Below are 24,003 nucleotides of genomic sequence, written 5' to 3' on the forward strand. Positions count from 1 at the left end.
ACACACACACACATGCACGCACGCGCGCGCCTCCTTGCTTCCCTCCAGTCCTGCAGACCCCCAAGGCAGGCAATGTGTGCTGTGCTGATTTTGCCTCGCACTGCCCTGCCCATCTGCAAGATTTGTGCCAGAAGGTGAAGGTTTGTCTCCTTCCAGCCTGCTCTATCCTCTCTCTGATCCTCCCAGGTCCTCTCCAGCATCTGACCCACCCCGATTACATTTCCAGCAGGCTTTTAATTATCTTTATCAGCCTGCTTCATCTGCCTGTGTGGCTTAGCCACCAGGGCAGGCATTCCAACTGCCCATTTGTCACTGGGAAGATTCCATGGCCTGGACACGTCCCTTTGGAGGTGCGGGCTGATCTCTCCAAACCAAAACATTTCTTTCTAATCACCCTCATACCAGTTTGTTAACATAATGTATTTAATGAAATTCTGCCAGAGCCATCCAGGAAATGGTTGCCCGGGGCCTTCAGGGGCATCCCATGGGATGCTGTAGGAAGAGAAGCCATGAGGACAGCTGCAGAGTTTATCTGCATGAGAAAGAAGAGCCTCGGGCCAGTAGATCAGGCATCTCCCCCCAGCGGCTTCCCACCTTTGCGCCTCTGAGTCCTTACATAAGAGCATGTGTGCTCACTTGTGACATTGAGATGTTGCACAGATGCACAGGGTCACAGCAGCCTTGATGCTGACCTCATTGAGGGAGGGATGTATGGTGGAGGGGTTTGTTTCTCTTAGACCGTGGTAAACAAGTCAAAGACCCATCAGCCTTAACTTGAGTCATCTGATGGATCTCAAAGCTACAGATGCTTACAGAAGGACCCCAGGTTATAGACAGGGTCTAACTGTTCCCTAGGCCCCTGTCAGTCAGAGCAGAGTCGGGAGGTGACACGTAGACTCTGCCAGCGGCTTGTCATGGTCTGGTCCCGCCTCCCAGCTCTCCAAGGTTATGACCCATCTAAGCCTCACCAGCACTTTCCTTCTCCTGTTTTCCTCATAAATGTTCTTGGTATTTGAGGCAGATTTATAAAACCACGAAGCAGGTTTTACAGCCCCCATCTTTGCTGTCATAGCTCAAAGCTGTAAAGCTCCATTTGGCTTTGTGTGACTTTGTGTAAGGTGGGTCCCTGGCATGGATGCATATCCCGGCACTTCTCCTCAAACCTGCTCATGTCCAGGTAGGCCCCCCCAGGGGGGAAGTCCTTCCCCTGAAAGAGCCTTTGCCACTTTTAATCAAGCTTGGGCTTCTACCTCTGTTTTTTTCTAAGATTACTTCACCCAGGAGGACTATCCGAATCATTTGGGCTTGGCAAAGATGACTTATTAAAAATGCTTAAAATAGAATATCTTTTACTCCCACTCCTTTTGAAAGTTTTCTTTTTGAAAGTTCACGTGTGGCTGATGGCCTCCAAGTGTGGGGTTCATGCCACATTCTCAGGGTAGGGGGTACAAACAAGCAGGTGGAAGAGAAGGATTCGGGTGGGGTGTTAGGGACTTCCTGTAGGTAATGGCATATGCACAGGCCGTGTGGGATAATACAGAGCGTGTGTTAGCCTTCCCGTCACTGTGACCACAGCATCAGAAAGAAACAACTGCAGGGACGGACGGCTTATTCTGTCTCCGTGGTTTCAGTCCCCAGCAGAGAGCAGAGCAGCTCCATGTGTGGTGACAGGAGAGTATGGTAAAGGCTACTCACATCATTGAGGACAGGGAAGTGAGCCTGGTAGAACTAAGGCAGGTGCAGTCTTCAAGTACTGACTGCCAGTGACCTCCCTTCCCAGCTTAGCGCGACCCCCACCTCCACCCCCATCCCCACACACAAGGTCTTCACAGCACTCCAACGAAGCTAGGGAACAAATGTTCAAAACATGCGCCTGTGGTAGATTTCAAACTCAAACCATAACAAATAGGGGGTGCTCCCTCCCAGTGGGCATTATTCCCTAGATCACCCCCACTTTGCCTTTCAAGATCAGCGGCTCAGGGAACTCGGGGTTATTCACTTACAGCCGTACCGGCCACCAGCACTCATAGCCCTCCATCCTTTGCACAATCACCACATCTTGGCTTGCCAAAGAGCAAGCAGTGTGCTAGACACAGCCTTCCGTGAAGTGAGGCGCCTGCCATGTACTTTGGAGCCTTGTACAGTGCCTGGTCACTGCTGTTGGGAACCAACTTGAACAGGCCATGAACAGTGTCCTCTGAGGGAGGTGGAGTGGTGCCAGCGACCATGATTACAAGCTTGATGGTATGTGAGTTCTGACTGACACTCAGACCTAGGCTGTGATCTGGGCTGCTAGCGTGTATGTTCTGCCTCCACAGAGCAGAATACCTCTTCTGAGTTCCGATTTTCAGGCTGTAGAGGTAATCTTTTCTGTCCTGAATGGTTCCAAATCCAAAACTCCATCCAGGGTTGACTCTGTGGGAATGGCGGCTCTCACAAGCAGGCAGGCAGTTCTGACGGTGAGCAACTGTAACTAATTACTTGCAGCCATGCTGAAAAAAAAACATAATTAATATGACCAAACCCTGACCAAATAATAAAATGGAGGCTTTGTTGTGTATCAAGGCAGAAATCAATTCCATTAGGGAGCAGAGAGCTAGAGATTTAATTTTGAGAAAATTCTCTGCCTTGTGGAAAGAGGCTGTCAGACAGCTGCCAGAGTGAATGTCCAACAGGAGCGATTCTGCCCTCCATGCCGAGATGACTGAGAAGGGACCGTAGCCTTCTGGAGTAGTTTGTCAGTCTTTAGAGCATGAGCCAAGCTCTGGCTTTTGCTTGTTAGCAGTATTGACCACGTGTCCTCCAGTTTGGGTTGGGAGGCGAGAACTTTCTGCATCTAATTTGTGGGGGAGAGGGGTCAATAGAGTCCTGTCCTTTGAGACTGAGAGGAGGGAGAGGAGAGAGGTGCCCTCAGGAGGCCAGCAGGCACCCACCATTAATGATGGAGTTTATGCACAGATGTCAGGACTAGCTAGGCAAACCCACCAGGGACACCAGGCAGGCCACCTGGGTTGTAAACATGGAGTGACAACTGTGAGAGGGGAGGCCATTGTGCCCTGTAAGGACAGCTAGAAAGGCGTCGGACCCTGTGCTTCCTTTTCAGGGCAGCTAAAATGCCCAAGGCCTGCTAGAGTCTGGAGCTGCCACCAGCTAGATATAATAGGAATATTTCAGCTCAGAGTGAGGATAGACTTTGCATTGCAGAGCCAAGAAACACACTGAAGGCAGATCCTGGCTCCAAAGAGGCCCAAGGAACTGCAAGCTTGGAGGTATCTTCAGGGACCCACCCTAAGAAATGGCCCTGGGGCTCTGACCACCTGAGAGCCATTTCTCAGCCTGTGTTTGATCATACATGGGGCTTCTAAATTTGAGTGTATAGGACCTCCGTAGTCATCTGGTCCCGTCCCGTTTTATAGATTGGGAAACTGAGGCTTGGGAGAACAGAGCATACCAGGACCCTGAGCTCTCAACACCGGGCTCAGAGGCACTGCTGCCTGGTTCCTGAAGACAGCTTGGATTTTTTCTCACTGGGAGTCACTGTTGTTCATGTGTCTGATCTGTTGGCAGTCTACCATGTGCCTTTGAACTTCCAGAGAGGAGAAAACCATCTCCTGCTGGTGTTGAGGGCTGTTGAGCCCAACCTAACCCAGATAGCGTGGAAAAGTGGCTCCTTCCTCTCCTGCCCTCCTGTTTCTTACTTGGTTTTATAAAGCTAGGCCATAGGTCACAAGTCATAGGTCTTTACCACTGATGGCCTGGACAGATCACAGTGGTAGTAGAGGGATTCAGCCACATTCTACAATTCTTTGCCACATTCTGCATCTCTCAGCAGTGTCTTCTCTCCCAGAAGCTCTGAATACAGTAATGTGCCCAGCAAGCACTCAGTACCTGCTAGAGGTCATGTTTACTGATAACTGTTAATTAATAGAGAGGCCTTCCCTCTTTGGGTTTTGGAAACAGAATCTCAGGTGACCCGGGTTAGCCTTAAACTCACTGAGTAGCCCAGCTAGCCTCAAACTCCTGATCCTCCTGCCTCTGGCTCCCAGATGTTGGGATTCCAGGATTTCTCAGCACACCCACTTCCCCTCCTCCTGTTCTCACGTGGATCCTCAGACCACAGTGGGAGTTTTTGTTTTTGCAGTATGGGGCACGCCCACTGAACCTTGGGCCTCAAGCATGCTAGACAAATGCTTCACCCCTGAACTTTACCCCTCTATTTACTTCTTACTTTCAAACAAGCTCTCGATGTTACCTAGGGTGACCTTAACTCACTCTGGACCTAGACTGTCCTTGAGCTTGCTGTTCTCCTGTCTCAGCATACCAATCAGTGACAGGTCTACACCGCCAGCTAGGTACAAACCGTGTACTTTCCGAGTGTCATGGAACAGGACTTGATGTGGCGAAGTAAACACACTGCCAGTATCACCTGCTCTGCTCAGTGATACTCAGCGACAGAGCTGGGGCCAGCACCCACCCTAACTAGGGAGGCTGTAGCCAGAGGGGCACCTTGGACATCATGGGTTTGAGGTTGCCAACTTGTCCGTGAACAACAGACCAAACAGGCTTGGGGGTACATGCTGGTTCTGGGCCCATATAGACTGGAGGCAGCAGACAGACCAGCTGGACAGCAGTTGGGTGGCAGTTTCTGCCCAGCAGGGGAAGTGAGGCCTAGTTTGGAGGCCCAGCTCTGGTCCCTGCATTTGCAGCAGAAGATACTCTGCCTGCCCTCATTGCCACCTCAGACCTCAGGAGCTCAGGACAGCCTTGACAACAGGTAGTGAGAACCCCGTAGCTCAGGTGAGAGTGATCATAAAGCGTATTGCTCAGGGGGCAGTAAGTATGGACCTTAGACCCAGGGCTGGCTGGCCCAGGGCCCACTGTGTCTCTATCCGTGGCTCCCACGTATTTAGGTCCCAGCCCCAGGAATGTTCCCCCTCCTGTGAAATACAGTCCCTGAAATTTGGTTATGGAAATAGGAGGGATAGGTGCCAGGACTGGTTCTTGAAAGTAGTCTAGAAGCCTTGGGAACCAAGCTGTTGGGCAAGTCGTCTGTCATGTCTTGAGCCTTTACCACGGACCCAGATGGCCTTAGCCAGGCAACCCCATTTGTTTATCCTGAAAGTGTTTGGGAGGGCAGTTAGGTGTGATCTCTGTACTGATGACTAAGGGTGTGGCTTTACCCTGGCACCATCAACATTCTGGGCTAAGGGGTTATTGGTGTATTACAATCCACTTAGAATCATCCTTGGCTCCTCACTAGATGCTAAGCCCTGAACTCTTCAGACATTGCTAGATCCTTCTCAGGGAGGTAGGCCGATGGGCCCAGTTTAGAACCTCAATCTCCTAAGACCATTGTGGGCTGGAAGAGACCCATCCTTTTGTCGTGGAAGGATTCTGTCCATCCTGTTTGGTCCAGGCTTAGGTTGTATCTTCCTCTCCAAGCCCAGAGAGCCACTCGGATGGTGCTCGGCAGAGGTGTCCCCACCTTCCCTTCCCACCCCCATGCAGCGTCGCCACTCACTGGCCTAAGAATGTCAGTGTGAAGTGGACACTTACGGGTTCTTTGGAAAGTCGGTTGGATGGTGTTTTGCTGGGGCAAACATGTGAAGGAATGTTTTGTTAAAGCGGACACAGGTGTGAAAGGCTAAGACCGATTCGTGAAGCAGACACAGGTGAAAGGATGTTCTGCTAGAGCAAGCACACGAAAGGATACTTGATGAGAGATTCTTTGCTAACAGCACGCGTATATTGGCCTGCTTTACATTTCCTATTTGAGCTGCATTTGTCAGGACGCCATAGAGAGAAATGCACTAAAAACTTCTGCTGGTGTGCTGCAGTTTGTTGCAGTTTCCTAGGACTCGGGCTGATTAGATGCACGTGCTGAGGCAAGGCATGTGGAGGACACATGATATGTGGAGGGTAGAAATAGGACTCCAGGAGTGACAGAGACAGAGGTTGGCTTGCTGGTACTGCTAGCTGTGCAATGCTGGTGGGTCTCGAGGCTTTGATGATCTTCACTTCCCTGAGAGAGGCACAGCTGAGAACTTCTCTTAGTACCCCTTCTGATCCCTCCTGATGACTTCGGCCAAGGCTGAGGCCTGGCTGTCTCTGCTAGATCATGTCACCACTGTTGCTAACCCAGCTGTACCAAACTGGACTGCTGGTGCATCCGTGAGGTGTTTTCAAGTGGATTGAGCTGCCGCTGCCTCCTGACCCGTGAAGTGAACGGCTGATTTCCAGACAACACAGATGGGAGTTGCTCCAAAGACCCTTTCTAAACGGGTCAACTCCCCCCACCCCACCCTTTCTTTCTCACTACCTCTGGTGGGTGGTGGGCTGCAAGGGAGATTAAAGCATTTTAGAACCATCATTAAAAATAGAATTTGAAAAAAACTAAAGTTGCATCAGTGAAAGGATGGAGTCTCTACCTTTCCAGAGGGGACTGTGAAGCGTAGGGACAGAGGGAGACTGTCCTGTGGCATCAGCAGGGGATCAGAGACCGAACCAGCATCTGTGACTTGGGTCAGCACTTGGCACAGTCACAGCCACCACCAGCACTCCTGTAGGTTTCATGTGTTCACCCTTGAATCAAGATGGATGGAACAGGGGCTAGAGAGATGGCTTAGTGGTTAAGAACACAGGCTGCTCTTTGAGAGGTCCTGAGTTCAATTCCCAGCAACTACATGGTGCCTCACAACCATCTGTAATGGGATCTGATGCCCTCTTCTGGTGTGTCTGAAGACAGCTACAGTGTACTCACATGAAATAAATTTTTAAAAAAATTTTTTTTTTTTAAAAATGGATGGAACACTGACCCTGGGGGTTGACACCACCAAAACGTTATTACCGCTGTGTACATATCTCAACCAATGAGAGGCTTGCTCCTGCCGGAGTCTTGTCATTAATAGCTTCTAGTTTGACATTTCATTCAAGTTTTGTCCCTAAGAAAATCTCCCTTCGTGGTCTCACCTCGCCCTACTTCCTCTCTGTCTGTGAGAGCGAGCCTTTTACTCTGTGTCCAGCTGCCCGGTTGTCTCTGTGGAGATGGCAGTGCATTGAAGCATCATGATTTACAGAAGGCCTTCAGCCCGAGCTGTCACTCAGTGCCTGAGAAACACTAGGCGCCTCTGTAAGCCTGCTCCCTGCTGGTGTCTACTGAAAGTATAATTATTTGACTATAAATCAAGCTGTTTGGCTCAGCGGGGCTTACATTTAGACATTGTTCACCACATGGACAAGCTTTAGCTTATGAAGGCTCCTTGGAGGTGGTGGGGTGCAGGTGTTCACCCTGTGGCTCTGTCCACCCACCTCTTTGGACTCTGAGGACATCTCTGCTGGAAGGGGCCCTTAGGGTCCCTGGCTGTGTACTTGGAGAGCACAGTCTACAATGAAGGATACTGTTCTGTCTACGATGCTTGGGAAGCTCCAGGGTCCTTGTCCTGTGACCCAGCAAATTGCTTTGACACTGGCTTTTCACATCTATGTGGAGGGCATCTGTGTCTACTGCCAGTCTCCTGTGTTAGTCATGAGTCAAGAGAACAGTCATGGACTTCCCAGGCATCTCAGGTGATCCGGCTGTTCCCTCCTCTTTCCAAACCTTGAGGCCTTGTCTACTGAATGCTGTCAGATTATTTTGTCACAGAGGCCACTTTAGTCTACTGTCACAGGAGAGATGACTCCCTCCTTCAGTCTCACTTAGGCAGTTAGCTTGAACTGACTAGGGGGACCTATCTTTTGGTTGCTGTGAGCATATATAAAGCCCTACGGGGCAGCCATACTGGTGATACTGCTGGAGCGCCTGGTTTCCAGGTCTGAGGTTTCCCTAGAAGGATGCAGTCCTAGCAGGATGCTACTCAAGGTCAGAGTAGGTGGGGATATCTGGGCTTACCCCCATAGGATCCAAGCACTTGGAGAGGCAGAGAGGATCATGAGTTCAAAGCCAGCTTGAGCCACATAGTAAGCCCTTGCTGGAGAGGTGAGAGGGGAACAGAAGTCTGAGTCATTAAGCAGACTGCTTTCAGAGGCAGGATGGCTCCCCATCAAGTTACACAGATGTCCCTGTCTGTGGTGGGACGATGGTATGTCCTGCAAACTGAACACAGAGCCTGCACTCTCAGGCCTTGAAGCATAGTCCTAGCTCTGTTGTGCAGGACAGGACTCTGCACCCTCCACTTCCTCAGTTGTCAAGGTCATTTAAAATGCGTGGCCTCATTCTTTTTGTTCCTTCACTAATCTGCCCCCAATCTGGATTTCCACCCTCCGTGTTTAAAAACGGCCTAACAAGAAGAAATGCAGCCCCTGGGGCCCCAGCATGGAGTGTCCTGACTGAGGCTTAACCTACACCCTTTAGGAAGAAGACGGGCAAAAACGGGTCTTATATTTGTGGTTTATGCATGTGAGCCCATGCAAAGGGCAGGGGCTAGCTCAAGGGTCCCACATGTGGGTTCTGAACTCCTCAAAAGCAGTCTAACCCACTATAGAAAATCTCATGGTCTGAAAGACATGGGTGTTTATACTCAGCTTACAGGATTAGTCCTCCGAGAGGTCCCTCCTCCCCACAGGAGTCTTTCTGGGCTCTCCAGCTTACCCTTGAGAGTTTACAGCTAGGGAGGAATCAGAGGACTTCAATTTCCTGCTCTAGGCAAACCCTGGCTAGGCAGCCAATGGGAAAGGATCGCAAACCTGGACACAGGCTAGGCAGGTGCTGTGAGCCCACAGCAGGGAGTATATTCAGCTGGGAAGCATCACAGTGAACAGATAGGGTCACCAACCTTGGAGTCTCACAAAGCTGGGAGTTCTCTTAGGGCAAGGCAAGTTCTTGCCTAAATCCATTCAACTGGGTGGCTGATCAGAGGTGATCAGTGGTAGCTGCAGGCCTTCGTGAGGGCTGAGACGGGAGCTCAGGCTGCTGAGCCCAAGAGACATAGGTTTAAAGACACCCAGTGCCAACACTTGAGAAGGGGCAGGAGGCTCAGGAGCCCAAGGTCATCTTTGACTATGCAACAGTCTAGGCTATGTCCCTGGAGGAAGAGAGAAAGGAAGGATTCAGGTACCCGTCCTTCCCCATGAAATAAGATACATGGTTGTCTGAGCCTCAGTTTCCCTATCTGCACGTGATACTAGTCATGTCAGCTTGGCTCTGCCTGGTGGGGTTTAAATGCTAGTATTCTGAATTCTGAATTGCCATTGGGGACCGTGGGTGGTCCTGAGCTGAAGGATCTCCCCATCACCTTTCCAGTCAAGGCAAAGCAGAAACTCCTCGTGTGCAGACTCCTGTAACTGGTCTCTCTATGCTAGTCCCGTAGGGCTATTTCCTCCTTCGTCCCACATAAATATTATATGCTAGTGTTTTTAAGTCATTTCATCATGAAAAGAAACGATTTAACATAACTATTACCCAGGATTCTTCATGAAATATGCATCAAGCAATTAGGTCTAAAAGCGAGAGGTGAGGCCTCGCACCCTAGCTCTGCGGCGGGCAGCTGTGGACTGAGTGATGTTTTATTAAAACCTCATGATTAGGAGGCGAGGTGGGGCCTGTCATTAGGCCAGCACACACCAGGCATGTTTGCTGATGGGGGGGGCAGTGACAAGGAGGTGCTTTTTGTGATGGTAATGAGCGATCTTAGTGCCCTGACAGCCTCAGCACCCTGCCTCCCTGGGCCTTACAAGACTCATTAGACAGGTCACCCGCCAGAGGCACTCCTAATTGTGACTTTGCTCTCACAAGATGTCCTATCAAAGGAGACGGAGCCAACAAAGAAACAGTCGGCAGGAGCCTGTCAGAGCTCCCTGGGAAGGGTGCTGTCCAGGAACCGCCCTGGCGTCCTTGTGCTTCACCATGCCTTGAGGAGCATAGGAGAGGCTCTGCCTAGAGCCCACCCTACCTGGCCCTGAATGGTTGCGTCTGCAGCCCCCTTACTGGGTTATTTCCTCCAGTGTATCAAAGAGGTGAAGGTATAGCGGCCACACGGCCTCCCTGTGCGTGTGTGCGCTCTCGTCTGGTGCATCCATCTGTACCCACAGAGATGAGAACCCCTTCCCTTCTGTTCTGGTTTGATTTAAGTTGCTGCTATAAAACCCTGCCCAGGCTGAGTATTTTGGCACACACCTTTGATCCCACCACTAGGAAGGCATAGGCAGGCAGGTCTCTGTGAGTTCAAGACCACCCTGACTGAACCTCTTGGGGTAGGTTACCACACTGTCTTCATGGCTAGGGACTTCACTGGTTGCAACAGGCCATTCTCAGTGCCTGGGACAGTTTTGTATATGGCCTTCTAGCCTGCTCCTGGTCTCTGACCAGACTTGGTCAAGAATGTGTGGAGGCTCTGCCTTCATGTGGAGCACTGCTGCTCTAGAGAGTGTTCTGGGAGACGACTAGGTCTTGCTACTGATTGTCATGGTGACTTCAAGTCCCCTGTGTCCATAGAAAGTATAGGTGGCAATTACCTGCCCACTGCCTAGGAATAGAGGGACACCCTCCTCCACCTGTGGCTGTTAGAGCCATCCCCACCCTTGCTGCCTGCCAGATGGCACAAAAATCTAGTGTGGAAATCTCATTAACCCTTAACCTTGTGTGTTCCTTGCCCAGACCCCCTTGAGATATAATAGGAGCCATTATGTCAGCTCTAAGAGCTACTTTGGTGGCCTCTCTGTCTCACAAATCCTCTGCTCCCTCCAGTGTGACTGGCACCCTCACAGAGCTAGGTCGCTTGGTTTCCATCAACTTCACTGCAAGCTCTGCTCTGCAGCGGAAGGAGGAGGATTCGTCATGGTCACGCCTGGTGTCCCCTATTCCTGCTCAGCATCCCAGACAGGCTGAGCAGGCATCCTGGACATCCTCTGGATGTGACAGCACTGCAGCTCCAGGTCCTTTTCCAGATGAGTGGTATTTGGGGGCCCTACATCATGCTGAGTGTGAGCCCTTGGCCTCACAGGGTTTTGTTTTCTGTGTGACATGCTGGCCCTCACAGATGCCTGTGAGAGCACTCCTCCCCCGATGCAGTGACCCTTCGATGCAGAGCAGAGCTTACCACAGGCTCTGTAGTTAGAACACCACAGCCTTAAAACTCTTGATTGAAGTTTTAGTTCTTCACAAGAATTATTCCCTCTTGAAATGTAATTGCTGGTATCTCTGAAGCCTGGGGTAATGCCATTGTGCGCAGACACATGGCTCTGCTCTTACACATTTTTCTTTACCCATTTGGAGAGCATAACAGGTCGGGGGGGGAGGACAGGTAAAATTTAAGACCCCAGTTGGTACATAGAGACCAGAAAAGGAGCTGAGGCTCAAAGACTATGACCGTCAGAGTCCACGCAGGACTCTTGGCTTCTCTACGTAGCCCTGACTGCTGGGTCCCTAGAGCTGCGCACAAGTTACCAGGATGGGCTCTGAGACGTGGCACACTCTCAGTCAGGAATCTTAGGTTTGGGTGAGTGAACGAGAAGAGGCAGCCTGCACAAAGGCAGGTGATGGGAGCATGCTCAAGTGAGCTGCAGTGTGACTGAAGCTTAGGATCCCAAATGAGAGAGGTCCTCTGGGACACGCAGTACCGACAGTTGACACACTGGCCATTATCATCTGTGAACTGTGCCCCGGCATGCTGATAGAGTGTGAGCTATGCTGACCAAGATACATCGGCTCCCAGCAGTGGGGATCCGCCACTGCCTTGCCTTCAAGCTTCACCCAAGTTGTTCTTGCTAGACAGATCTGAAACCAGGCAGAGTGGGCGCAGAGACCCGGCCTGCTGCCTTGCATAGGCTCTTAGGGTGGGATTGGCACATGCTGTCACAGCTAAGAAAGTTGACTGTAGAGAGAGTCATCATGTTCATAGCAGTCATGTGAAGGAAGGAACTCTGCCTTGGGGTTCCCGGGAGACTGCTGTTGCAGAGCACCTACCTAAGACGTGCTTGGCGAGAGCAAGCCTAACTCTGCCCACGTGACTGTAGCTTGTCCTGTGGCTCACTGTACCCGAAGGAAGCTGGGAAGTGTGCCTAGCTGGGCCGCCCCTTCCCTTCCCCTCGAAGAGAAGATCTTGCCTGCCTTTGCTACATACTACACTGGCCCAAGGCCAGTTTGTCAGTTTGGAGCATCTTGGATACCTGCAAGGTTTAAACAGGTCCCTGTCTTGTTACAGGAAGAAAGGCTAGTTCTTACCACTACCACCACCCCTGGAATTCCTAGCTTTTGGGTGGAAAGTCTTTACCCCAGTCAGATGCAGAAATGGATGGTGTCCCTGGGTGTGGCTACGACCCCTTGCCCTGGACAGCTGGGGGACTTTGCACCCTTGCCCCAGTGGTCAGGGCTAGCTCCTGGGAAGTGCATGTGTGTATGGAAGCAGAAGCAAGTACAAGCGGTGCCCTGCCGGTGCCTCCTCTGTCCTTACCCACTGTGCTCATCCTCTGACCTCTGTGTTTTGTTCGCAGGAGCAACCAGGGCTTCATGCACATGAAACTGGCCAAGACCAAAGAGAAGTATGTTCTGGGTCAGAACAGCCCCCCTTTTGACAGTGTCCCCGAAGTCATCCACTACTACACCACCAGGAAGCTACCCATCAAAGGGGCCGAGCACTTGTCCCTCCTCTACCCAGTGGCTGTGCGGACTCTGTGAAAAGACCAGCCTCACCCTGCTCTGTGACCAAGCCTAGTACTTGGAGGAGCTGGCAGGGCACCGACCAGCTCTCTGTGCTGCCAGCGGTGTCCAGTGTGTGTTGTGTATATGGTACTAGCACACCACTGCATGTCGTAGAATGCTGTCGCTCTCCACTTACAGGCTTGGAGAAGGCCTGGATGAAGAGGGGCAGCCTGCTGCCACACCACCCCAGCCCCTACCCCACCCCCTCCTCGAGTTTCTGTGAATTAAAGTATTTGCAATCCAAAGAGATGCCTTCCAGGGTGAACAAAGGTGGAGCTGCTCCAGTGGTGGGCGGGGCCAGCAGTGGGTGGGGCGGAGCCCTGGCCTGCATCTCTTTGTTCTCCAGTTGTCAGGAACTCACCTGTGTATGGGCAGGGCTTTATTGGTGCTGGGAGCCCAGGAGGCCCTGGGAGCCACCCCCTCTGGTCTGTGTCTGTGTCTGGGTGTGCATATTGAGTGTACACAAAAGAGACCATGTCATAAGCCAGAGTAAGCCCCCATCTACTTTTAGATGTACACTCTGTAATCGTTAGATGTCAAGGAACCATTGTGCAGTCAAAGAGGATGCAATTATTTATGAATATGATAGGGTGTGTAAATAAAATAGTCATTTAATATATAAGCTGGTTTTTTTTTTAATTTAAAAAAATATATATATCTGAGGCAGTCTCTAGAGAGGGAGATGCCAGCCTGTTGGTTTAATTCCTAAGCAAGATGTGTTTCTTGGGCTTGTTGGCTGGAATAGCAGGCCCTGCGAAGGGGAGTGGAGAGTTCCAGTCAGGCCTTGGCAACTTGCTGGGCACTTGAGGGGTCACTGTGGACTAGGCAGGAGGGGCGGTATGGCCTCTGGAGTGAGTCAGCGTGAGAATGCAGTCAGACCTGTATGCAGACTCTAGCCATGTGGCCTTAAAGTCAACCGAACTTCCGGACTCCCCTCCTACGCTTGGCAGCTGATGGCAGGTACATAGTGCCCAGGAGTCCACAAAGGGTTTCTCCTCAATATCAGTCACACTGCCCTGAAAGGTGTGGGGAGAGCGGAAGTGCCCACCCAAGGTCACACAGCTTGTGATCCCACTGGCTCTGAATGGCCTCACCAGCACCTTGTTTAGGGTGGAGTGAGTGCCTGCTATGTCAGGACAGAGTACCTTCTTGGTCACCACATGGCTGAAAGCCCGTGTGTGCACACACACATACAGACCCGGTGTGCCGGTTACCTTCCTCTCTCTGACAGGACGGGCAATTAAAGGAGAATTACTTTTCTCACAGTTGAGGTTTCAGCCCACAGTGGCTAGGGTGTTGGGCCTCAGTAGGAAGTAGATGTGTGAATGTGCTTCCCCACCTGGCTGCCCTTATCCGTCCTGGGACCTCAGCCCATGGGATAATTTGGCAGCAAACCATCGTCACCATCATCATCTCTTATTTTTTGAGATTATAATTTTATCATTTCCCCTTGTCTTCCCTTCAAACCCCACCTTGCTGTGTTTCAAATCCATGGCCATATTCTTGGTGTTTCCCTCGACAGTGAAGCCACTCTGAAAGCACCTTCCTAGACCAGGAGGTATGTCTCCTAGGTGGTTGTAAATTCAGGCAAGATGGCAATGAAGGTTGACCATCGCATCTGGCTCTGTTGCGTACATGGGCAACAGGAAAGGCTTGGCTGCCCTTGGCTGGCCATGGTGCAAGGGAACTGGTTCCAGCAAGGTTCTGCCCCCTCTCCCAGATTCCTGTCTAAGCCACCCAGATGGTCTGAATGGATTGGAAGGTTGGTGACCATTGTCCCCAGTCCATGTGGGCAGAGCACAGTAGGCGACAGTTTAGCCATCTCCAGCGATGGATTCAAGCCCAGTATTCAGAGGCAGAGGCCTGAGGCAGGTCTAGACTTGCCAAAGCTGCCTTTCAGGTTGGGGCAGAACAGAACTAAAAGCCACCTTTGGGTAGCTGCCATCAGTTTCAGCAGCTTGAAGCCTTCCTGGTACACCCTGCCTCCTGCCTCAGCTTCCTAGTCCCTTTGCTGTGCCTCAGTGTCCCCAGCCCCTTGTGACTGCCATGCCACCTACAGCTGACTGCTGACTGAAGCCTCCACAACTGTCTCTCCCTGATTTGCATTTTCCCAAAATGCCCTTCAGGGGATGTGGCGAGGGAAGCACCTGAGGTGACCTGTGTCTCCTCATGGAGGAGAGAAGAGAATGAGCAGCTGGCAGGGTCCGCCCCGGGGCGGTTGACAGTCGATTGTGGGAGGCAGGCCTGGGTCCCAATCGCTGCTCCACATTGGCAAGTTCAAAGTTGAATATCCAGGGCATTTCCTGAAGTGCACTGAGCCATAGGGTCCTCCCCGGAGGCATGGACCAGAACAGTCTCAGAAGAGGCCCTGTGGGGTGGGGCAGGGGATTCTACATCCTCTACCTGGTATTAGGTGACTCCCAGCCTCTCTCCCAATCCCACCTTCATCTTCCTGCCGTTTCCCCCAGACCCAGCCTCTTGCTCTCCTTAGGAACTGAGGCATACAAAGGAGCCAGCCTACAGGATGGGAGATGCTAAAAGGAATTTTTTTCTTCTTAATTTTATGAACCCCTCCCTTTTCCTCTAACTGTGGCTGGCTTCCTCTGTCAGCATGTATTCATGTTTTCTTGGACATCTAACAATCGAAAGGGCTTTTCCATCTCAGAAGCCCTCGCATTCAGGGTACTGACGTTGATTTGGTTTTTGTTTTGGCTTTTTCTTTTTTTCTTTTTCTTTTCTTTTTTTTTTAATCTGCTGCCAATTAATGGGGGGAGGGCGGATGAGCCGGCGTTCTTTGAGGAGGAAGTAAAGCTGCTGCCTCACAATCTCAGCTTTTTGTCTGAGCACAGACTCCAGCCACCAACAGGCCCCTCGCTGCTCAGAGCCACGGGGCTGCTTTGCCTTCTTTCCCTGGCTTCATTATTGGCCACAATGCCCGGGCCACTTCAGCAGCTTGTCCTTGAGCACTGAAGAATCAAGGGCCCTTTTGGCAGTCCAGCAGAGCAAGATGGCTTCTGCAGAAAGAAAGGTTTTCTTGGGGGTATGGGAGATGGCGGAGGGGGGTTGGGGGGTGACATGCTGGTCTTCCAGCATATTCTGGAGAGGTTCTCTGAGCAACCCTTTGTAGGGAAGTTGGAAATGGCCCAAATCTTCAGGGTCTGAGCAACTCTGGCTGGTGGCCTTAGGTGACCGTGAACAGGAAGGCCTCCTGTCAAAAGCACAGATACCCTTCCACCCTCGGCTCTGCAGCCGCAGTCCTCAGAGGACCAAGACATTCAGATGCTTGGTGTCACTTGGCCAAAGGTCCAGGAAGGGGCAGCTCATCAGAAATCCTGGGACAAGCAGACTGGCTTTTAGAGTTGACCCATGGATGACCCTGAAGGGAGGAGCCCCAGGTAACTCAGTACAGTCTAGAAAACTGTCACTTCCTAAGCAAATCTGTTAAAATCTCAAGGGCACACACCTTTGAGACCTAGTGGCTCCCTTCTGGCTGAAATGTACCCTGTTGAGTTTTGACTCTGGATGATAAACTACCTCGTGAGGTCCATTTTGTGTGACATTTTGAATGTACATGTGCCTTGTTCAAACACCCCGTGCTCCTCCAAGTTCGTCCTGTCTTTAGTTTTCTCAGATGCAACCATAGGCCCCAGGAATCTTTGCAGATAGCTACCTACCTGCTTGCCAAAGCTGTATGCCATCCCTCAAAGGGGCGGTTCCAGGAGAAAAGGAACCTAGCTCCCTCTAGATCCCTTATGAGCTTCTTAAATGGAAAAAGATAGCTCAGCAGATATCCATTGAGTGTTCCTTGGTGGATATTGAGGTGAGTAGACCCCACCTCTGGCCTCAGGGGGGCTTCCTGCATGGGAAAAACAAACATAAAATAGTACAGGCCATAGCAGGGGTGTGGAGGCGGGGACTCGTGGTGACTGGGTCTGTTTACAATAGTCAGGACACAGTGGGCCCTGGAGAAGAAGCAAGAGTTCACAGGGGACTTTAGAGGGGTATGGCTGCTTTACCACTATAGCAATACTCGGGGTCTCCTGGGGCTTCATTGGAGGTAAATAATCAGGGTGGGACTAAAATAAAGAGACATTTCCTCCATAGTAGCATCGGTTGATCTTATGAAGTACTAGGGATGCTAGGGTGTGTGTGTGTGTGTGTGTGTGTGTGTGTGTTTTCACACTCGAGTGTCTGCATGTGCACGTGCCTCCATTGCTGGAGTGGAACCCAGGCTTTGAGCATGCTAGGCAAGTGGCCTATTGAGCCGCTCCCATTGTTTGCCCTGACACTGTGGCCTTGCTTGCATCATTCTGCAGCCTAGAATCTTTCTGAAGCAAGAAAGCCCCTCCATCACAAACAGAGTACCCCTCACCTCCTGGGGGAGAACCCACCTGCTTTTCCAACTCAAGGGTGTAGCCTTGTCTCCCCATGCAGAAAGACCTCCCTAGGATTCATTCTCTGTATGCACAGTGGTGGCCCCAAGCATTCACACATGTGCACACAGAGGAAATGCTGGTCTGAAAAGGGCAAATTCTGGCACAAGGACCTGGAGACAGAAAAAGTTTTTGTGTTTAGCCAGGACCCAAGTGCCACTGATATGCAACCAAGAAGTCCTAAGGGGAAGAATCTTCGCCTCACTGACTGTTTTTATCTGGAGGGTTTTGTTTTGTTTTGTATGTGTACATATATGTGAATGTTATAGCCTCTAGGGGTTGTGTGTATGTGCATGTATACATATATATATATAAACAAATTGTGTGTGTATGTAACAAACATGTCACATGAAACAAATGCAGATAATGGGTCCAGCTGTGGAGGGAGATGAACATCTTCCCCAAGGAAGCAGTGGACAGAGGCTTTCCAAAGCCTCAGGGCAAATGAATCCTCCAGGATCCTTGGGCCAAGAGCTTGGAGGTTCACTCTGGTCAGTGCCATTCTCAGAGCTGGGATGGGATCGAAGGCTCCTTCTGACTTTGTGACTGTTTTGGTGGTGGTGGTGGGCGTTGGTTGGTTGAATGGTTGGTTGGTTTGGTTTTGTTTTCCCCTCAACGTCTTCCTCTTGAGTGGGAACCCCTCAGGCTTGCTATGGCCCCCTACCCCCTCCCCGCCATTGCTCTGCTTTGGAGGACAGTTTCCATAGAAGACTAACTGGGTGGCCATTACTAGCATGGCTCTGGTGCCCTCGTGTGCCTTTTGTCTGCATTACAGCCAAGTCTCAGAAAAAGCAAAATGGAGGTGAAACTAAACCCTGGAAGGAAGAGGTGGCAGAGTGAACAGAGGAGTGGCCCGAACTATGAAGACGTGGCTGAGGTGTTCTAGCTGGAGAGACAGGAAGAGGCATCTGAGCTGGCTTTTACAGGAAGGAGGATGGCACCCAGGTACAGGAAGTCCTGAGTGGAGCTGAGAGGCTGCTGGGCTCTCACTGAAGCTCCCGCTCCTCAGTGCTCCCTGACAAAGCTGAGGGGAAATAGAAAGCAGGACCGAAGGGGGAGAGCAGGGGGGAGGGGGAGGATGGGGGGAAAGCCGAGGGGAGGAGAGAGCAGGGGGGAGGGGGAAGGTGGGGGAAGAGCAGGGGGAAGGGGGAGGGTCGAGGGAGAGCAGGGGTTAGGGGAAACAGGGCTGAGGGGGAAGAGCAGGGCTGAGGTGAGAGCAGAGCTGAGGAGAGCAGGGCTGAGGTGGGGAGAGCAGGGCTGAGGTGGGGAGAGCAGGGCTGAGGGGGAAAGACAGCTGAGATTGAAGAGCAGGGCTGAGGGGGAAAGGCAGAGCTGAGATTGAAGAGCAGGGCTGAGGGGGAAAGGCAGAGCTGAGATTGAAGAGCAGGGCTGAGGGGGAAAGGCAGAGCTGAGATTGAAGAGCAGGGCTGAGGAGGGGAGAGCAGGGCTGAGGTGGGGAGAGCAGGGCTGAGGTGGGAGCAAGCAGCCTGAGAAACAGCTCAGCTCATAGCTCCTCGCATGACACTTCAAGTTCCCAATCTTCTGATTGTAAAACTCAAATGTTCTCACCAAACTAAATTTGTATTTCAGAAAAATGTAAAGAAGACAACAATTACCATCAATGATGCAGTTTCCTGTTCTGAACAAGCCCCTCGGTCTTTCAGGCACATGTGTAATTGTTTTACTTTAAACAAGATGGTGCCGGTCTGTGCTTGTGGCTTTGTCTTTGTTAGGGTTTTACTGCTGTGAACAGACACCAGGACCAAGGCTACTCTTATAAGGTCAACATTTAATTGGGGCTGGCTTACAGGTTCAGAGGTTCGGTCCATTATCATCAAGGCAGGAACATGGCAGCATCCAGGCAGGCATGGTGCTGGAGGAACTGAGAGTTCTACATCTTCATCTGAAGGCTACTAGCAGAATACTGACTTCCAGGCAGTTAAGACTAAGCCTAGGACTACAGTGACACACCTCCTCCAACAGGGCCACACCTCCAAATAGTTCCACTCCCTGGGCCAAGCAATATAAACCATCACAGGCTTCATTCCTTCACTGTTCACTTAAGAGAGTCCTGTCCTTTTTCTTTCTGTTATTAAATCCCCAAAGGTAATGGGCTGTGATACACTGTTTTAATTTATTTAACTTATATTCAGTTTTTTTATAGCCAGCCCTGTGAGGAAATATCTTCATTTAGAAATTACTACCCATAGTTCTCCTTGGGTTTTGTTTTTATTTGTTTGTTTTTAGGGTTTTTGTTTTTTGTTTGGTTGTGGTTTTTTTTTTTTGTTGTTGTTGTTCCAAGAGAAATGTACAGAAAGGCATTATGGGTCAGAGGGTAGACGCATCCCCAAGTGTTTCCATCCTCCTGGGAAGCATCAGTTGGTTTTCCACTGTATGTTTGAAAATGTCCCCAAACAAAAGCTTCATGGTTACATCTTGAGACCTCTCCTTAATAACTCAGGCTTGCTAAAGCATGAGACAACAGGCTTAGCAGTTTCCTCCCGACAAAGAGAACTAAAGTTCCAGCAGGTGCCAAGTGGGAGTGGCCTGGGCTTAGGTTGTGGGGGTGACTAATCGTCCCCAGCTAAGGCTTTGGTAGACTACAGTGCTCAGTACAGGAAGGTACTAGGTAAACCAGAACCATCACTTCGGCTGCCTGCTCTGTGTGTGCCTCTTACCCTCAACTTCCAGTGACAGTGTGAGGCAAGATGGGGGTAGGGGACTTGGAGACACACAAGAGCTGTGCTCTCATGGGTGCAGATGCAGAGGAGGGAGGAGAAGAGCCGTTATTGTTGGGGAAACACAGCACCCCTGACTCACACTCTGCCTCTGCAGCTATGTGAGCCAGTCAGAGATCCCACTGGGTTATCAGGAATGTTACACATGCAAGAATGTCATCAGCCAAGCCATGTAACCTCAGTGGCTAGAAGGTCTACAAGACATAGTCCATTTTACAGATCAAAAATGCTCTCACCTGAATGATGAAACGGAAGCAGGGACAGCTTAGGTCCTCCTAGAGATGCAGGCTTAGAGCAGCACACCCCCACACCCCATTTTTGTTGTTTAAAACCACTCTGCTTGGCCAACTTGGCGACTTGGCACGGTGCCCACCTGTAATCCTAGCACTTGGGAGGTGAATGCAGGAGGATAAAGAGTTAAGTCATCCTTGGCTACATACTGGGTCAAGTTAGCCTGGGCTACTGGAGACTCAATGCTTTAAGAAAGGGTGAGGGGCTTGGGAAGTAATCCAGTTGGTAGAATGCTTGTTTGCCATGCATAAAGAGATGAATTCTAGCCCTGGACACCACGTGTACTCATGTCTGTAATCCCAGCACTCCATGGGCGGAGACAGGATCACCAGGGGCATCCTCTGCTACATAGCAGATTTACGGCTAACCTGGCCTACATGAGACCCTGCTGTCTCAAAACAAAAGCAAAATAAGCTAGCAAGCTGGCTCACTGGCTAAGGGTGCTTGCCACCAAGCCTGACAGCCTAAGTTCAATCCCCAGAATATGCACAGTGGGAACTGAGGAGCAGCTCCTTCAGCCACCGTCTGACCCCTACACACACTACGACACACACGTGTCTAGCTGCGATTGAAGTAGTAAGCAGCTGTGCTTACAATTTAAATAATTCCCAGAGTTAATATATTTTATTTCTCAACACTTTATCTATTATCCTAGTATATAAATAGGAACTCCCTGCATCTTTGTTGTGTGAATATTAAAATCATATTCATTGATTTCATCACGTTCCTCGTTTGTTTACTTTCCCCTACTTAGTAGAATGTCCAGCCCACACACAGCAGGGCCGGGAGCGTGCATGCATGCTCCCTGACTGAGAATCAGGCCCGTGTACGGCACGTTTGTTGTGTGTGCACTTGACACTGCACACTTTGAGGAAAGCAGACTCCCTGAACTCTCAGGAGTGGGGGGGAGGGGCTCTGCCTCTAGGAGAGTCTCCCTAGGTGCCCCAAACCTGAGCACCAGGAAGTGTTAGGTCTCAAACCTGGGACAAGGCTACCTATTATATACCAAAGCTGGCACAACTGGCAGCCTTTCCCTGCTTCCCCAGCACCCACTCCAGCGTCGGCTTGTCTGCCCAGCCATCCTTAGGTTCCCCAGCCCAGGGCCTGAGCTGCCCTTCCCCCAGCCGCCTTTCCTTATATAACATCAGTCATTCTGGCTACAAGTCATTTGCTCTCCTGGTTTCTTGATTTTCTGTCTCCTGGTCTTCTTAGCTCCCTCCTGGCCTCTTGGCTCCAGGTTCCTCTCTCCTCCTGTCTCACTCCCCCGACTCCACCCTGCCCCACATCCTCACATGGCCCAGTTCAGTTTGCTGGTCATGTTTGCTCTGGAATTATAATTTTCCAGATGCTTCTGTCTCTGGCTGTGCTCTCCTTTGTGTCTTTAATAAAAATCTCCACCCCTTAGAAGCAGTCATGGCCTCCTTTTCTTTCTTTCCTTTCTTTCTTTCTTTCTTTCTTTCTTTCTTTCTTTCTCCCATTCAGGAAGGACTCTACATGAATATCTATAGACACACAGGTTTCACCTGACTGTACATCTAGACGGTCCTGGTTTTGAGCTTTCCCAATCGCCCGATCTCACTGAAGGCTGTGCTATCTTTAGTTCAGCATATCCCAGTTTGCATGATCATAAGGTCCCCTAGTGGTTCTTGTGATGCTATGGGTCCTGTGATGCCCTGGGTCCTGTGCTTGGGATTTCCATCCAGATCTGGGGTTGGTCTCAGGAACCACACGCTTCCCTATCAGAGTCTGGGTAACATTCTCTGAGGTAAAGAGCAGTTTACCCTGGAATTATCTTCAGCTTGGGCCTTAAGTGCCCTGGGAGTATGAGGTATCAGGTACTGCTGGCAAACTGTACTTCTGTAATCTGGTCCCCAGGCCATGGAGGTGAGACAGCCCCACCCCACTTCTACCAGGTAAACACAGGTCAAGGGATTTCTCCCAACACACAAAACATGTGACAGTCTGAGGGAATAGTCATTGTATAACTGTTTGGAAATCCTAGAGCATTGTGCAAATGTTTGCTGTGTATTGACTGGCCTTTTACTAGCTAAAAACCTGTTTGTATTTCACAAGTTTGTGTCACTTGGATACCAAATGAGGTGTCTCCTGACCCGACTCAGAGGTCACCAAACTTTCTGGGACTAAACTTGATACTTAGGTGTGCCCGAGAGAAAAGAAACATCAAAGGACGGACAAGACCAGCCTGATGTCTCCTCCCTTGAACACTTCTTCCTAAGCTATGCTTTTCCTGAGGCTATCTTGCTGAAGTCCTGGCCATCTTTTGTGACTGCCTCTTCCAGGTAGCCTTCCGTGACTGCAGCTGGTCCTGCTTCCTTTACTGTCTCAGCGCTTGGCAGCACCTCACCTCATGCAATGCCTCCTGTCTCCTTAGCACCCTTTCTCTCCGGGGCTGTGAGCTTATTCATGTACACATCCCTGATTCCTAAGGAACCTCCAGTCATTATCATGGGTTAGGATGTCAGTTTGGAGTTACTGTTTCCCCAGAATTACCTGAAGATCACTGGAGACACATGTCAAATATATAGGTCAGCTGTCTGGGCTTTCCCTCAGAAATTCTGACTTACTCTGCCTGGGGACTGGGACGACATTGGCGTGTGTCTAGTAACCTTGAATTTGATCTGGCCACGAGTTCTCATCACCCTGCTTCAACTTCCTGACTACTGGGATTACAAGTCTGCCCCTGCCTCTAGGACCTAGGATCTAGGGAGTCTCTTCAGCCTCTGCGCAAGCAATCATTCCAGGAGCCTCTTAAATACCAACCTGGCTCCCATAGGCTGACTTGCTGGGAGATTCCCTGCTGACGTGAAAATTTGAATCTCCGGGTGGGGGTTGGGCTTTGTTTTGCAGTGCCTGGGGGTGATACCTAGAGTTAACCACATGCTAAGCCAAAGGTCTAGAACTGGGCTACACTCCCGCTCTTTTTTTTTTTTTAAAGAGATGTCAAATGTGCACACAGTTGGGGAGAAAAGATCATTGATTTGCTGGGCTCTCATCCCCATGGAAATAAGTGAATGAGTAGACAGAACAGACCATCTCTCTGCTGAGGAGTTAACCTTGACTCCTGCTTACAGATACAGGCTTGGAAAGGCTGCCAGGGACCCTGGGTGCAGCTCAGAGGAGAAACACTTGCCCAGCTTGTGCAAAGCCCTGGGCTCCAGCTCCAGCTTCTCAAAAGAAAAAAAAAAAAAGTTGAAAACAAACCAAGAAAAGGAGCAGGCCTCAGTGCTGACAGATTGTAGAGTCTGGGACATGTGGTTTCCAGGGAAGGGCTGCCAGTGCAGAGGACTCTGCAGCTTGAGGAAGTGAGGTCAGGCCAGGGACAGCAGGGACAGGGAGGTAAAGAAGGGGCAGGACATTTTCTTCTGGGCAGAGGTGACAAAATGTGCGTGTTCCTAGTTCAGGGCCTAGGGACAGAGCCTAGAGGTGTGAAGTGAAGGGGAGTGGCAAAGTCAGGCCCCAAAGATTAGAGAAGCCTGGGAAACGTGAGGGAACAGAGAGAAAGGTCAGTGACCCCACTGGAGGATGACCAGAGGTGACTTTATCTGAGCAGAGCTACTCAGTATCCGCAGTCTGCATAAAGCTAGCTGTTGAGTTGGACTGACAAGGGCCCTGGGGGGCACATGGCAGAGTCCTACAAAGCATGGGGGTGGGGCGGGGCAGGTACAGGGTGCTTAAAACAGTGAGTGGAGCAGCATTCCCATGTACCTCTTCAAAGACCCAGATGCGCAGCCCTAAGCATGCTGGAAAAGTATGCCCCACAAGTTAACCTCCAGCCCCTGGGAGCCCTTCCTAAACCTCTGCTCTCCACCGGCATTTCATTCTGTTTATTTTGGTAAACATATTATTTCTTCTTTCTTTCTTTCTTTCTTTCTTTCTTTCTTTCTTT

The 24,003-nt window shown here is 50.7% G+C and overlaps 1 protein-coding gene across 1 annotated transcript in view; it reads left to right on the top strand.

Annotated features, from left to right (window-relative positions):
- The window catches only part of Shb (SH2 domain containing adaptor protein B), a 108,737-nt gene extending 95,481 nt beyond the window's left edge, over positions 1–13,256 (top strand). Inside the window, exon 6 of the mRNA XM_028770253.1 lies at positions 12,427–13,256. Coding sequence (XP_028626086.1) covers positions 12,427–12,610 — 184 coding nt within the window. The 3' untranslated portion in view covers positions 12,611–13,256. The remainder of the gene's footprint in view (positions 1–12,426) is intronic.
- The last annotated feature ends 10,747 nt before the right edge of the window (positions 13,257–24,003 follow it).

Source organism: Grammomys surdaster, unplaced genomic scaffold (assembly GCF_004785775.1).
Source record: "Grammomys surdaster isolate TR1022 unplaced genomic scaffold, NIH_TR_1.0 199, whole genome shotgun sequence".
NCBI lineage: Eukaryota > Metazoa > Chordata > Mammalia > Rodentia > Muridae > Grammomys > Grammomys surdaster.